Raw genomic sequence first — 16840 nt, forward strand, 5'->3', positions numbered from 1 at the left:
GCGCTCGTTACTATTAACATTATTTTTCATTAAAATAACAACGTCGTAATACAGTAACAGTGACGCATCCAAAAAATGGTCCTCAATTTCTAAGATATTTTAGAACTTTCAGATTCTGGGGGGTGGGATGTATACCTTCAATCCGCCCCATCCTTTGTCTGTCACTTTTCACTAACGCTATATTTCATTAGAATTACAATGTTGAATTAAAGTTGACTACAATAACGTAATTTTTAATCTAAGTTTTTATGATAGCTATACTAACATTATTTTTAATGAATATTATCTTATATTATATATCTTTTAGCGAATGTTTCGTCAAAATAATTAGACAGAGTAAGTGTTTATGTGATTAAAAAATATATATTCAATTTCAATCAAAATACGGCAAATCAAGACCACTGCAGTAAAAACAAATTTTAAGCAGTTTTTTTTAAACAATTGACAGTGCATCATTTGATAAATTATGAGTAACACTAAATGAAGCAGTGCCAATTATTGAGCACCAGGTTGTAAACATTGGGTTAACAAAGAATGAATATGGATTTAAAAAATTTGATGCAATCTAAACCACAAGATTTTTAATTAAAAAATTATCATATGATATACGGGGTATCGCTAATAATTGGTTTTCATCATATATTCAAAATCGTACTCAGTTTGTCTTGATTAATGGGTTTCAATCCACAAATAAAGTTAATGAGTATGGTGTCCACAGGGTTCTGTTTCAGGGCTTTACTGTTATATATATGTGTGTATATATATATATATATATATATATATATATATATATATATATATATATATATATATATATATATATATATTAACTAATCTGTAAATAATTCGATTGTTCATCATTTCGTTGACGACACTTATCTTCTATGCATTAAACACTATCATTCGATGCAAAAACCACTCACGCAAATTAGTAAAAAAGTTAATTCAGATCTCCATCATCTGATTTTTGGTTAAATAGTAATATTTCTCTAAACATTTCTCTAAATATCAATAAAACTGAATTTTTTTTTTATTCTCTAAAAATAAAGATTAACAATAATAATTTGCAAATTAAAATTAACATTAAAATTAAAAGAATTATCCCACCCAATTTTATAAAATATCTCGGGGTATTTCTTGACAAAAACTTATCATGGGACTATCAACTAATTCAATTAAATAAAAAGCTTTCAGGTTTCAATAGTATGTTGTCATTAATACGACGATATGTTTCCCAACATATTTTTATATCAATTTACTATTCTTTGTTCTCCTCCCATCTAACCTATTGTTGCATTGTTTAAGATCAAAAAGGTAGTTTTCTACTAAATCGTTTAAACAGTTTGCAACGTACTTCCATAAGAATTATGACATTTTCTTCTTTACAATTTAATATCCAAAATAGGTTTTCTGAATTAAAAGTTCCAAAACTTCAAGATCTTATAAAGCTTTGTAACAGTTTCTTTGTGTTTAATTTTCTTCAAAATAATCCACCAAATTTATTTCATATTTTTTTTACTAAATCAAGTGATACGCATTCATATTACACTTGGAATATTGAAAATGTTGATTTGCTCACTTCCTTTTCAATACTGTCAAATATGGCAAGCTCTCCGTAAAACATTAATGTATTTCTCACTAGAACCAATTAATACCGCTTCTAAAAAAATAAGATTTTAACTAAATACCCTTTTATTGCCAACATCCTTCTACTCAATCGAAACCAAATTAAGAAATTTTTATTTGAGTATATATCTATTAAGTATTAATTTAATCTTTCGATATTATTGCGTTAATATATTACTGTATTAATAAACTATTACTATTTTTATTTTATACTTTCATTTTCTTAATTGTTTTATATTGCTATTATTATTGTTATTATTATTATTATTATTATTATTATTATTGTTATTATTATTGTTATTATCATTATCATTATTATTATTTTTATTATTATTATTATTATTATATATAATAATTTTATATATATTATCAATATTTATTAGCGCTCTATATTCTTTTCCTTCTCCTTTTTTTTTTTTTTCTATTTGATGTTTTTATGTTAGATTTCTTTATTTAGTCTTTTTTCTTTTCTATTATAATAAATAAATAAATTCAGAAAACACGACTGAAAATCTTCCTTGCAATTGCAAACAAAAAGAAATCTGCCCGCTGAATAAATGTAGAGCGACAAACATAATTTACATATGTATAACATCTTCCCCAAACACACTCAGCAAAGCATACATTGGTTTATCAGAGGGCATGTGGAAATAGAGATATGCAAACCACAAGCAATCATTTACAAATAAAAAACTGTCAAATGCAACCACACTCTCAAAAACTTGGGAAAAACTGAAAGAAACACCAGAATTAACTTGGTCTATCCTAAAAAAAGCCCCCTTGTTTACAAGAATACAACAAAGAAATGTTTACTTTGTTTATATGAAAAACTTTTCATATAAACAGTTTCAGGAATTACCATGTTAAGTACCTGGATCATAACAATAGGATCTTGCACAATTGATCTTGTTTTATTAATTTTATATCAGAAAGTAATGGTGTCATTATTATTTAGTACATTCAAATAATAATTGTTATAGTTCTAATTCGTTTTTTAATTTTTATATAATATATATATAATTTTTATATAATATATGGCAAAATATTATTTTAGCGTTGAGTTTAAAAAGTGGGTGTATCTGTCGAAGCGATTAAGGTGGTAATTTGCATTGTAAAAATTAAAGTAAAATTATAGTTAACTGTTTTTAAATTTAGGTATTGCATAAAATGAATGAAATAAAACTTTTATTTTTACAGTTGAAAGTTTTTTTTTAAAGTATTAGTTTAAAGTACAGTTTAGTTAAAAGTATTTATTACTATTTCAATGTTTGAATGCCGGATTTATTGTAGCCGGATTTATTGTAGGGTTTTTTGTAGACCAGTGCCGGATTTATTGTAGGGTTTTTTGTAATATAATTCCAGCAGTAACGTTTGTCTATTCAAAACCTATTAGTTATTTAAGAAAAAATAGCAGCTCAATTAAATTAAAAATTGTTATAGATCAGTTTGCAGCTGTGAAGACAATTATTAGATTTTCTACATACTAGGCTTATTTAATGTTGAATAGTAATATTTATGTCAATAAATTATAATCGAGTTTAAGGCTAAGGTTTTCGTTTTCATGTATAACTTTTTTTTATCAAAAAGAGAGTAAATGAGTAAGTGCTAATAAGGCTCTTGCAAATAGCTATTTACAAATTGAAGATGTATTCCACAAACCTATTAATGATAAAGATCTAGCTGAAGTACGCTGCAAAGCTTATAGTTTTATGCACGCATGCTGTCTCTGGAAGCTGGAATATCCCAGTATTCTAGCATGACATCTCAGAAAAAGCAAATAAAACTAATAAGATACAATGTTGTTCTAAAACTACTCTCGAATAACATGGTAGCCAGTATCTAATCACTAATGGAGTTTGTTAAAATGTTTTGAAGAAAAAGAGCAAAAGAGAGCATAGAAAGCTGGCACACCAAAGTATTTGATAGCTCGTTTAAGAACTCAAAAAAAGTAACTAACTCCCTTAGACTGTGTACATGCACCTTCCGCTCAAATTTCACCTTCCCCAAAGTTTTGTGTTAAGAGCTTCATTCTAGTAATTGATTACTAAGCATCTGCTTTTAACCGGAGCACGAACCGTAGATCTGGAAGAATAACCAAAGAACGTATGCCTATGATCATGTATCATCTCTTTTTTACTTCATTCTATGTTGATTAAATTCAATTCTGGAGTGTCAAGTCAGCCAGAAACAAAACTTCTGCAACTTAAAAGAATCATTCATCCTTTTTTAAAAATGAGTTAGAGAAACTTATATGATCTGTTAAGGTTTTTCTTGGTTAAAAAACAAATGGACATTTTCCAGAAAGGTGTGCAAGATGGGCTCTCTAATGTTGATATTGCATTTAGTATTTATCTTACGGTGACGATAATAAACTGCTCGGTGGAGAAATTGTTTTCTAAAATGAAATTGATCAAAATAGACGCACTAACCTCCACACTGCTCCTATGAGCATTGAAAGTGACATCAAAATAAAAATGAACTTTAATAATGTTACATGTCTAATGACATTGTAATTCAAAAAATTAAGAAAGCATATTTATGATTTATTTCTAGTGCTATAAAAGTGACTATTTATATCTAACAAACTGAAACTATTGTTTGAGAAAGCAATACTATTGCTGAAGGAACACTATGTATTATTAATTTATTTGATTTTATTGGTAATCTACTTATATCGCTAATAAAATCAGTGATATAATTGGTTAAAGACACCCTCCTCCTTGTACACACCTTTATGCTTTAAACAACCCCCCTTTGAGTACGTACGCATTATTCATTACAAAATCAAATCCCCATCTTACCCAACGCATAAATTTTTTAAATTTATGAAAATACGAAAACATTAAAAACAAAATTTTTTTTAGGTAACTCGACATTTCTATCAACAAGCTATCAATCAATGGAAAGAAAAATATTCTAAATAGTATTCTTGATTTTTCTATATTTCCACAAATGGTGACTTAAATAAATCAAATGTGTAATCGAATACAGGCATGTACTGTGCTTCTACACTTTTATTAGCAATCTCCTCACTGACATCTTCACTTTTATTTAAATATTCATTTTCACTCACTATATCCTCACTTTCCACTTCAATTTTGTGTGTGTTTGCTAGTGTAGTTTCATTGCAGACTCGCTTGGCCAGTATTTGTTGCACCTGTCACAAATCCGTTTTTAAACTTTTCATTCAACAAATACAAATCAAATAGTATAATTTTGTACTTTAATCCTTCTGTGGATATATCTTGTAGCAAAAAGCAATGAGTCAGTGGTGCAAACGTTGGTTGGTTTGATTCTTTTTCAAAATATCAAGACAGTTCCATTGCTTTGTAATCATTCCTTCATTATTCGTAAACAGCCGGAAATGAAATGAAACATTGAATAAAGATTTTCAGCTAATTTGTTTTATACGGTGAACAACAACAAAAGAATGATCAACAAACAGTTTTACAAGTTATTACTGCATATATATCTTTAGTTAGTTAGTTATAAATTATAACTAAATTTATAATATAATAGAGTAATTTTACATATTAATATGTAAAACTACTATACTATATAGTAGTTAAAAATATCTAAGGCTTCAATCCAAATAAAACTTTTTTGTTTGGATCGACAGGTTCACTGCCTTCAATAAATCTTCCAGTTAAGAGTTTTTCATTGCCAAATCCTTCTTTATACAGTATACAATAGTTTATCATATTCCTAAAGCTCAATTCAAAGAAATCAACTTTATCTTCTGAAGTAGATGAAAACTAATATTTAAATATCTAAAAAGATCAATATTTAATACAATTGTGTCTAACCTTTTTTCATTACAAAAAAAAAAATCAAACACCTAAAAATTTAACTAAGACTCATATATATTTATTTTGTAAACATAAAGGGATCAATATCATTGTCAGTTTGGTTATTGATATAGCTAAATACCTTTTGAAAACTGGTTTCAGTTATTTCAACTAAATAACAATGACAATATTAGATATTTACTTTGGCCAACAACGAGCTATACGAAGAAGAAAAGGTAACCCATTTTTAAATGATATTGGGTATAATAAAAATGATGCAATAGGGAACCAATGTACTTTCAAACCAATTAAAAAAAAGCTAATAATCTTGATAATAAAATCTTGAACAATAATCTACAAAAAAAATGGTCACAATTTTTATTGAAGAAAATCTTATATAAAACATTTTTTGGTCTAAAATAAGTATAAAACAATAACTGTTCGATTAGGAATATCAATGTAAGATTTAAATGTATTTATGTCTTTATGCAAAGCAAATATATATATATATATATATATATATATATATATATATATATATATATATATATATATATAATATATATATATATATATATATATATATATATATTAGTAGTAGAAAATCACTTAACAAAATTTTTTTCCATTTAACACTGTGTTTCATCAACAAAGATTCATCAGAAATTTGTTTCATCAACAAAGATTCATCAGGATTTCTGATGAATCTTTGTTGATGAAACACAGTGTTAAATGGAAAAAAATTTTGTTAAGTGATTTTCTACTACTAATATAATTGCTCTGTTCTTTTAAGAACATTGAGCACTCTATTGTGTAGAATACTTTTTAAAGTTGTTTAAATATATATATATATATATATATATATATATATATATATATATATATATATATATATATATATATATATATACATATATATATATACACTGAGGCATATTCGTTTAGACGCATCAGTTTTTTTATCTTTATCTTAATTTTTTTCTATATATTGTCAACTGATATGCATGCAAGTTATTATTAAAATAATTGTTGTGTTGTGGGCTAATAAAAACCATAAAAAATTTTTTTTTATGTGTCTTTATTAACATGAGACTATGTTTGATATACAAAAGCACATTTTTTAATTGGAATATATCTATAGACGCAATCAGGTTAATAACGGAAATTATTAATTTTTAATCACTTTTACACAAATAAATTGATAAATTTTAGTGTAATTTGATCTTTTGCTCTGCCAGTATCATTTTTATTGCATTTTACGAAATGCCTAAAGGAAAGTATTTGACAGATGCTGAAAAAATACAAATTAATTTATATCGTGGCTCAGAAATCTCACCAGCACTTTCTATACGAGAAATAGCAAGAAAAATTGGATGATCTGACCATGTTGTACAAAACTACATTGCAAAAGGTGACAATTACGGTGTAAAAAAAGCAACAAACGGCAACAAAGTATTAACAAATTAATCGAATTCGCTTCGAAGCAACCAATAATAAATTGAATGCAACACAAATAAAGGATAAATTATTATTGCCTGTCACCAATAAACATGTTGCACATATTCTACGTACAACACCAAACGCAAAGTGGAAGAAACCAACCAAAAACTAATGTTAAAAAAACACCATAAAATTGCTAGATTACAGTTTGCTAAAAATCATATGCATTGGACTCATGAGTGGCAAAACGTAATATTTTCAGATGAAAAAAAGTTCAATTTAGATGGTCCGGACTTTTACAGTTGTTATTGGCATGATATAAGAGAAATAAATGACCCACAAACAAAACGAAATTATGGAGGAGGAAGTTTAATGGTTTGGGGTGGTATTTCAATGTTGGTGCACAACCTCACAACCTTGGAACAATTTACCACTGGATTTAACATTATTCAAATAATTGAACGATTTGCAGTCTCAGTGAGCTCCCCAGATGATGATACCATGGAAGATCATCTTCTAGATGTTGTTCAATGTTCAAAGGGAGTTGACCAAGCAGAACAAGTGCGCAATCTTTTAGAATATTGTGGATGTAAAGAGCAGATCATTGGTATATGCTGTGATACAACTGCAAGCAATACAGGTAGAATCAATGGAGCAGTCCAAATTCTTAAAGATATTTTGAAATTACCAATGTTGTGGATAATGTGTAAGAGACACATATATGAAGTACATATATCTCATTATAAGGCTGCTTTTACTGGTGAGAAAACAAAGGGTCCAAGAAGTTAAAGTTGAGTAAAGTTAAAGGTCCAAGAAGAGTGGTCAAGTTAAAGAGCAAGTAACCTGAAATCGGCGAGAAAGTTGATGAAGTGAAAAATTTATGTAAATTGGACTGGCAAAGAGATAATCTCAAGATTGGCTCTGTTCTTTGCACTGTTGCAGAGGAAGCTAAGAAATTTTTGACCAATGCAACTAATGATATGGTGTTTTCAACGAATGATTATGGTACAGTTTGTAAGCTTGCCTCTTTCTCCCTTGGAAGTACAAGATTTTAAGTTCCATTAACCTGGCGTCTGCAATGAGGCAAGGTTTTTAGCTGATGCGACCTATATCCTGACTCTTTATATGAACAAAGATATCAGTAATATCTTGACAGAAAAAGAAGTGCTGCGTTGAAAGATACAAGTTTGTTCATTGCAATTTACTATGTTCCATGGTTTTTTAAAAGTTTTTTAGGATTTTTGGATCCCTACAATGATTTGAAAGCTATCCAGACAGCCCATGCATTGAGAAAAGTCAGTAAGAAGATTGGAAATGCTTTGCTTCTCAGCATGGAATGCCATATGTGGTACTTAACTCTGCAGCTCTGTGTTTTGTTCTTTAGGGATAAAGAAGTTCGGAAACAAAGCTAAAAATGCTTTTAGCTCTGATTGAGTTTGAAGAGCCATTTTAAAATATCAAAAGCAAGTATAAAAGAATGACTCAATAATAGTCTTAATACTATAGATGTTTTTAACCATCCTCAGTTGCTAGATTTTATTGTATGGATCAAAACATCTGTTGTAAATGATGGTGCAGAAAAAAACATTAAGCTCATTTAGGATTTTATTTTAGCAACTAGAGATGACTTCAAAATCTACTTTTTTTACACTTTTTTTGGGACACTCTAGTATATATGTTACTGTAACTCGCAGTACCAGGAATTAGCTAAATGCTAATGTTTATAATATAATTTAATTTTGTAAGAACATCTTGTTTATCTATTGAGCACTCTTATAAGTATACAATATTATGCATGATAATAAAAAGATGTTTTCTTTATTCATACAAATACACTTACGTACATATATATATACACACACACACACACACACACACACACACACACACACACACACACACACACACACACACACACACACACACACACATATAAGTAGATATGTCGTTAGTATTTGTCAGTTTTGAATACTATCTTAAATAAGGAAATGTATTTATTGTTTCCATTATACCATACACTGTGCATAATAAAAAGGGCACTAAAGGAAACTTGAGGCTAGTGGTAACAATTTGCAAACATCAAAACATCAAACATGCCATCAATTAATGATTTAACAAACATATCGTCATTTTTTTTCACATTTAGTTTTCTGGACATAATAGCTCTACTGGAACTGTGTTGACAAGTTTTTTTCATTCAGATGTGTTTCCACGTTGGGGTAAAAGATGAAGGTACAAACCAATTCTGCTCAATATAAAACCTATCTTTGTTAATTCTGTTTGAAGAACATGCAAAGTAGAGACGTTACAAAGACATTCTGATCTTCGAAGCTCGTCAGCAGCTGACATGAAATTGACTGAAATTTGCGCAATTTTTTTATAACTCCAGATAAAAAATCTGGTTGATTAACTTTTTATTTTTAATCTAAAAGCACTTGATGCTTCATGGTTGTTTTGACACAGTCTTGATACTCTCATTAAGATTTTTTCTTCGTTTTTTCTTATGGCTCGTTAGAAACACAAAGCAATCTAAAAACTAAATGTCAGAAAATCTTTTATTTCGTTATATAAACATCTAAAGTTAGGGTTTCACAAACTTCGACTAAGATTGAAAAAAGTACACAAATCAGAAACTATTATTGACAATTTAGATTATGAAAGTTTCTGCGAGTGAAAAATTTTGGGCATTATTAACAAAGACGTTTTTCTATACGCATAAAAAAGCTTTGTTTAATATATCTCTAGGTACTTACTAGAAATCTGACAACGAAATATAAAACTAAATATTTAATAAAGAAATTATTTATAACTAACTTACTTTACCGGTCCAAGTTTGCTTTGTTTTTTTCTTATGTTATCTTATACGGTGTCTATTTGTTCTTTTGTTACGTTAGATAAGCAAAAGTCGCGAAGAATTATCAAAGATGAACATTGCGATTTCAGATCTGAGATTTTTTTTCGACTTCTAATTTGCGCCGGATTTTCTTTTTCTTTCTCGTTGGATGTTTAATCTAAATTAAGAAATACCAACAAATGAGCTACAACAGTATTCTATAGTATTTGATGCTGATAAGTTTATTTTGGTTATAAAAGAATAAGTCTAATGGTCAATGATAACTTAATTTCTGTGACTGCTCTATAATCGTACAATGCATTTTGATTTATAATTCAGTTGAACTCAATGTATAAAAAATCACAAGAGTAAAAGTTTATAAAATTCTACAGAAATTAACATACCGAGTTCAATTCTTGCAGACTCTATCGTAGTTGCATTTAGAGAACTTTTTTTTGACGAAGATGACGCTGAACGGATTTTTTTTTCTTTTTGCTAGGTGATGAAAAGGAATTTCCTCAGAATGACATAATTTATCCTTTCAACTTTGTTACTTTTACTTTTAAGCCACTTACTTTTTTTTATACAAAGATTGATAATTTTTTATTATATTCTACAACTGTGGAATATAATAAAAAATTTCAACTTGAAACATATTTCAAATGAATATAACCATTTAAAATTTCAAATGCTCTGAGCAAGAAGTGAATAAATGTAAAAGGTATATAAAACTTTAGGACCTTATTTTCAGTTTATAACTACAAAGACTAACTCCAAACAAAAAAGGTTAAAGGGTTCACAAAAACCTTTAACTTTAGACATATAGACGGAAGAGCAAAAGTTGCCAACATCTTTATTTTAGTAATATATAATTATTTATGCATTGAGCTAAAGAGGCTCAGACACCAATCTTGACATCAAAAAAACCATACGAGACTTGAGAGCCGCAAGTTGCCGACTCCTGGTAAAAACGTTTAAATAATACAATGTTGACATTACATAAATCTTTTTGATTGCACAGCAATCTAACTAACGACAACTTTTAAGAAAAATAATAGTGCTATGAGTAAACATTTCATGTGAGCTTATTTAGTTTGAGTATGTATCAGATCTTTTTAAAGCACAAAACGGTTTTTAAAAAGTAGGAGTATAAATAGTTTGATTAAAATACTGAAGGTTAAACGAGTATGTAACACAGGACTGCAAACGTTGCCTAATTTTCCTTTTTTTAAGTAATTAAATTGATTTAAAATATTAAAACTATTGATGTCAACTGGTCTTGACCTCCCCCTCCTCCTCGTTAACAATTGTCAAAAAAATTCAGACTCCCTTCCTACCTATTTTGCTGACGTTATTTACGGAGAGCCCTTTTCATAATTGAATCAAAATGTTTTAGACGAATTGAATAAATTATGGCTAAAATATTTATTGAAAAAAACGAATTTAAAACCACCCTTTGAATTCCATAAATTAATTAAAAGAGGGTTTTAAATTCATTTAATTAGCTAAAAACCGTAATCTTAAAATTGATTTTTTTAGGAAGAAGACAGAAAGAAGATTGTCTTCCCTTGCCATAACCCTCAGTCAATGTTTGTATATTTGCTTTGTCTATAACTAGCGGTTATCAGCTAATAACGGATATTACTATAGTTATAAACGTTAAATATAAGTAACCATTTTTTATATATAAATTTTTAATTACATTTATATCGCTTCGTTTTTCCTTACGATTTTTATGCATGTCATTTTGAAAATATTTGAAATAATACATTATTTATAAAAAAAACTAATAAAAAGTATTAATTTAAATTAATGATAAAAAATTATAATTTTTAATCATAAAAATATAAAAACCATAAAAATAAAATTATAAAAACCAGGTTGCGTAGTTTGCTTTTACTTAACTTCTTTTTACTATAAAATTTTGCTACCAATCGAAACATTGCATTGCATAAAAAAAACAACATTTGCAACAATATTTGTTCTTTGTTATTGCTTTATTATTATTTAGTATAGCTTTCTCTTTTCTCTTTACTCATTCAATTATACAGATCATGGTCAACGACAAAAGTTTCGAAGTGAAGGGACACAATCGTTTGTTTCTAAAAAAGTCCTCTATATAGAATTTTCTCTAAAAAAAAAAGGTCATTTAGAAAAAAAAGGGGGACACGTACCCCTTTGGAAAATTTGTAAAAAAGTATTAGAACCCTTGTAAATTTAGCAACCGCGGCACAATGGCTATAGTTCTGGCTCAGAACCAAGAGGTCCGCGGTTTGATACTGGATCTGATAAGATAAGCAACATTGGTAAGGAAAGAGGTGTGAACTTCATAGCTAAATGTTTTTCCGTGGTGCTCTGTGATAAGATCGTAGGGGCTTCTTGGAGCAAGTTAAACACCACATAATTAAAAAAAGTATATTCTTAAATAAACCATGTTTAATGATGAGAGGTGGTAAAAAGATCTTTTGCATATCAACGAAAGGGACACATTGGACACTGCTTGTTCCTAAGACATATGCATACACCTTAGATTTGATTTGAAAAACAATCTGTAGTGTTTTTTTGTGGCTCGACTGTCCCACAAACAAAAGAAACAATAATAAATTGTTACTCCTGCTTGAATAAATCCTGGTTGCCTCAAGTAGTAGATACATATTGTTACATGTCTTTTTTAGATGCATAAAATGGGTAATAGAAATAGATATCTTGACATTTTCATTATGCAATAGCTTTGCTTTCAGGCTTCTCTGCGAAAAATTAATGAAGAGACTCCAGTCAGAGGCCGCATACGTCTGATATAATTCCTTGAATAGTTTATGTACATCATGACAATAAAAAATAATTTTACTTATTGTAACCTAAGTTGCAGTAGATGAAGATTCATCACTATCCACTTCATCTTCAATGGAATCTATATCATCTTCTAGTAAATATAAAATGGAACTCTTCACAATGTTTCACAATGTTTCACTGACCTACGTGCTGAATCCACTACTGGATCAGGGGCGGGTTTTATCATGCACCAAGAAGGGGGCTAATAAAAGTTCAAAAACTTACCTTGCCGTATTTTATCTATAACATTTTAATTCACATAATGAGTCGTCTTTACATTACGTCACGCTCTAGGGGAAAAGGGGTTAGTGGTTTTGTAAAGACTTGTACGGAACTTGTTACAAAAGCGTTATGGGTAAAAAATGGTCAACGCTGCTTGAAGTAATTTATGAACAACCCTTAATATGAATTTACGCATTTTCTCGCGTTCAAGTACACGTTAAATATTTTGGAAAAATTTACCTGCCCACATCAAGCTTATTAAGACCGAGTGTTTATTAATTTTTACTTGTTATCAACAAAACTATTTTACCCGAAATCATCTTTATAATAGAAACATGTAATTAATAACAAAAATGTTTTGTCTTGCTAAAAAAATTATTGCCTCTATAATAGGTTAATTCTTTGTCTATTTTTTATTATTTGCCTTTTTTTTTCACTGTCAATCAATTAAAGAACTTCTTTTTCTGACTGCTCATAATGAATTAAAAGCTCAGCTTGTAAAATTGCATTTTAATGATATAAATTAGTTTGGTGGAATCCTAGGTCAGCATCTTTCCATCTAGGGGCTGCTACCCCATTGGTATCCAACCCCCCCCCCCCACCTTGAACCCTCCACTGTACTGGATATTCAATATTATGATTGTTTTTTGCAGAAAACACACAAAACAAAATGACACGACAAAAATCACAACCTTCATTTTTTAATCAATCTTCTACAAAACGACACTACAAAAATCACAATCTTTTTTTTGTTGTTGCTGTTGTTATTATTTTTGTTCTTTAATAAGCATTTTAGTAAATCGTTGGACAATAAAATTGTTAACATAAAAATATAAAAAATCATCATGATCTCTCAGCTCCCTCCATATTATGGCTATGACAAATGATACCTAAGATTTTTTTTTTATTCATCCTAAAGCTTAATACGTTTGAACTAGCAACACCCATTTGATGTTGCACCTAGGTGGCAACCAAGATAAACCTGTGTATTTACATATATGCTTTTATAATAAAAACTGTAAATATAACTGCAATTATTATTTCAAGACAATAAGTAGATATGTATTTTAGCTTATGATTTTTATATTATAATAATATAAAACTTCACATAAAATTCAAACGAAAAACTATCCAGAAAAGACTAAATGAAAAATAATGACGGGTTTTTTTACTCAATCATAACGTTAACAAATAAACAAAAAGCCGTATAACAGTGTAATTTACTTTTAAAAAAACTAATAATGCTACAAAAAATCTGATTACAGTTTTAAAATCAGCGTCAAAAATGTTTTCAGGCAACGCAAAATTATTTCTGATTTCTTTGTTGACTTGTGTTATAATTAAGGAATTATAAAAAACATTTGTTACCGAAGTCGGAAAAAATATATTTTGAATTTTTAAACTCGTAAAATTAAATGCTTTTTAAAAAAAAATAGTTTTAGCAGAGACAAGTCAAACCGACTACGTACTCGCTCTATTTAAATCCGCCCCCTCCCCTTACACGCGTTTGTACGTTTTTGGGTAGCTTTCCCTCCCCCCGCACATGTGTACGTACTTTATGGAAGAACCCTAACTCAATAAGTTTTTTTTAAATATTTCATAAATACTATAAAATTGTTATCTAAAGATGATAATATCTCAAGTTATAAAGTTAGAAACTTGTTGATGTTTAAAAATAGTAATTAATTTGGATTTTCAATAAATCATAAGATTTTTTTTTTAAATCGATAATTTCAAACTTAAAGAATACTACATTATAATATACCATATTGATATGACATACTGATTATATTATTCACATTATGTAGCATCAATAAGGGCCTTATTTGATATACCTGTCATAATATACCTTATTATTATCATGACAATAATTTCATGTTTTGACATAATTAGCCACATCATAAATAGCCACTTCAGCCAGTACTTTAGAGAATACACCAAATGAACCTCCACAAATTTGCATACACTCGCATGGTTAGCCGCCCTTTATGGAATTTGGTTCAATATTAATTGCTCTTCTAGTTATATATATATATATGACCCTCTTCTAGATACATGTGCAGCTCATATAGTTATGTGATACAGAAGTTTATCCGAAACAGTCAACACTGTGTTTTATCTAAAAAATGAGACTAAAAATGTATATGTTATTATTAATATGCTGGTCTAAGTAAAAGCATCAGTCTAGGCCCTTTGCCGTTGGTATTCTAATTTGTTCACCAACAATGTTACCATAATTTTTAGGGTAAAAGTCTAAAGTTGCTAACAATGTTAAAGTTGCATTCACCTGTTAAAATTGCATTCATTTGTTTTTTAAATGCAACAAAGATTTATAAAGTAGAATCCTTCAGTATTTAAATATTAATAAAAGCATAATTCAGTCCAAAATTTTTGAGTAACATATCTATTAAATTTAAATTAGTAGATATGTTACTCAAAAGACGCTTCAAATCCAGCTTCAAATCCAGCTACTAACAACTTATGAGTTTAAATATGAAGTTCAAAGTTCTGTTTTAATGAAAGCACCTCTTATAATTGTTTCTTATTATGTTAATATCTTTCAAGAACAGATGTTAATAAAAAAACTCTGTTTAATCTTTTTATCTTTGGACAGGTAATTGTAATCTAGAAATCTCAGAATAACTTACATAGCACAGGGTTACAAACCCTACTATTTAATCTTTTAGTAATTAACCTTTCATGAAATATTTATTTATTAATAAACAGAACACATATTGATAACAGTTTATTTCTAATGAAATGCTTTCATCTTAATTATAAATAATTAAGAATAGATATTATAAGATTAAAGAGAATAAGTATAAAAAAATAAATATTATGTTATAAATATTATAAATATTATTATATTATATATAAATATATAAATAAACAACATTTCCAAAATAATCCTTTTTATTTTTAGTAAATTTTTTACAATAATGGTGTTAATTATAATACAAGCGTAAATATTGAGCTTAGTTTTAATTATGGTTATTTTGATTGCTGTTTTATTGTTAAGACATTTTGTAACTTTTTAAAATTAATTTTTTTTTATTTCTCAGTGAGATAATTTAAAAATTTAACTTAATAATTAACTGAATTTTTAAATTGATACAAACAAAAAAAATTTAAACTTAAAACATTCAGTAAATTAATTAATTGTACTTTGAAATATTTAGTTTTTCTGGTTACTCAAGCACAATTTAATTTGAAAACGAAAAATATGGTGAAAAGAATGACAACATTGCATAGCATTTACAAAGATATAATAATTGTTGTTCTTGGAAGTACAGCAACTGGAAAATCCAAATTGGGTATTGAACTGGCAAAAGTATTTAATGGAGAAATTATCAGTGCTGATTCTATGCAGGTACAGATTTTAGTTCTAGCAAAAAATGAAAATAATTGTGTAAAATTTTACCAGAAAAAGTTAAATATAAGAGTATTTATGCAAAAGTTTTAAATTGATGATATTTATTATTGATAAATTTAATGATATTTATTATAGATGAACTTAATTTTCTTTATTTTTAATGATATTTATTATAAATTATCATAGTTATCTGATAATTACTGATGAGAGGACATTTCTAACATAAATTGTAGAAAGTTAATGTCATCACAATGGTTCTTCACCTAATACTGATAAAGGCTACATTATTTCTTGGAATTTAATTTTAGTTTTTTTAAGAATATCTTCATAAAAATCAGTTAGTTAAGATTATTAATTTTTTTTTGAAAAAAAAACCCACAATTTTTCTAAAAGCATTAAGAATTGTTTTAATAGAATTGCTCAGCAATATTGTAAATTTATGGTTTAAGCATAGTATGTCTCCTAATAAATTTCAGAATCATAAACATTTAATGTTATATCTCCAAAGCTCCCTGTTTTTCAATAAGTTGCAGGCCAATCAAAAATAGTAAACTTCTAAAGTAAAAAACTGAATTTGTTTCTACTGATTTGGATTTTTGTATCTGTAATCTGTGTTTGTAATTAAAAGTTATGGAAATACATTTTTCCAAAATGTTAGTACTAATTCTTTTATATTAATGATGTATAAATATAATACAAATGAAAATATTAAAATTTATTATAATA

At 27.9% G+C, this 16840-nt stretch overlaps 1 protein-coding gene and 1 long non-coding RNA gene across 2 annotated transcripts in view; one reads left to right on the plus strand and one right to left on the minus strand.

Annotated features, from left to right (window-relative positions):
* Positions 1-8918: 8918 nt before the first annotated feature.
* LOC136078987 (uncharacterized) lies at positions 8919-10197 on the minus strand. The gene is made up of 3 exons (XR_010637840.1): positions 10092-10197; positions 9673-9865; positions 8919-9390 (listed from the first exon to the last, which is right to left on the minus strand). It is a non-coding gene; the product is annotated as an uncharacterized LOC136078987 (long non-coding RNA).
* Positions 10198-15912: 5715 nt separating this feature from the next.
* LOC100205235 (tRNA dimethylallyltransferase) overlaps positions 15913-16840 on the plus strand; it is a 52199-nt gene continuing 51271 nt past the window's right edge. The window contains exon 1 of the mRNA XM_065795459.1: positions 15913-16111. Within this exon, the coding sequence (XP_065651531.1) occupies positions 15965-16111 (147 nt within the window). The 5' untranslated portion in view covers positions 15913-15964. The remainder of the gene's footprint in view (positions 16112-16840) is intronic.

Source organism: Hydra vulgaris, chromosome 04 (assembly GCF_038396675.1).
Source record: "Hydra vulgaris chromosome 04, alternate assembly HydraT2T_AEP".
NCBI lineage: Eukaryota > Metazoa > Cnidaria > Hydrozoa > Anthoathecata > Hydridae > Hydra > Hydra vulgaris.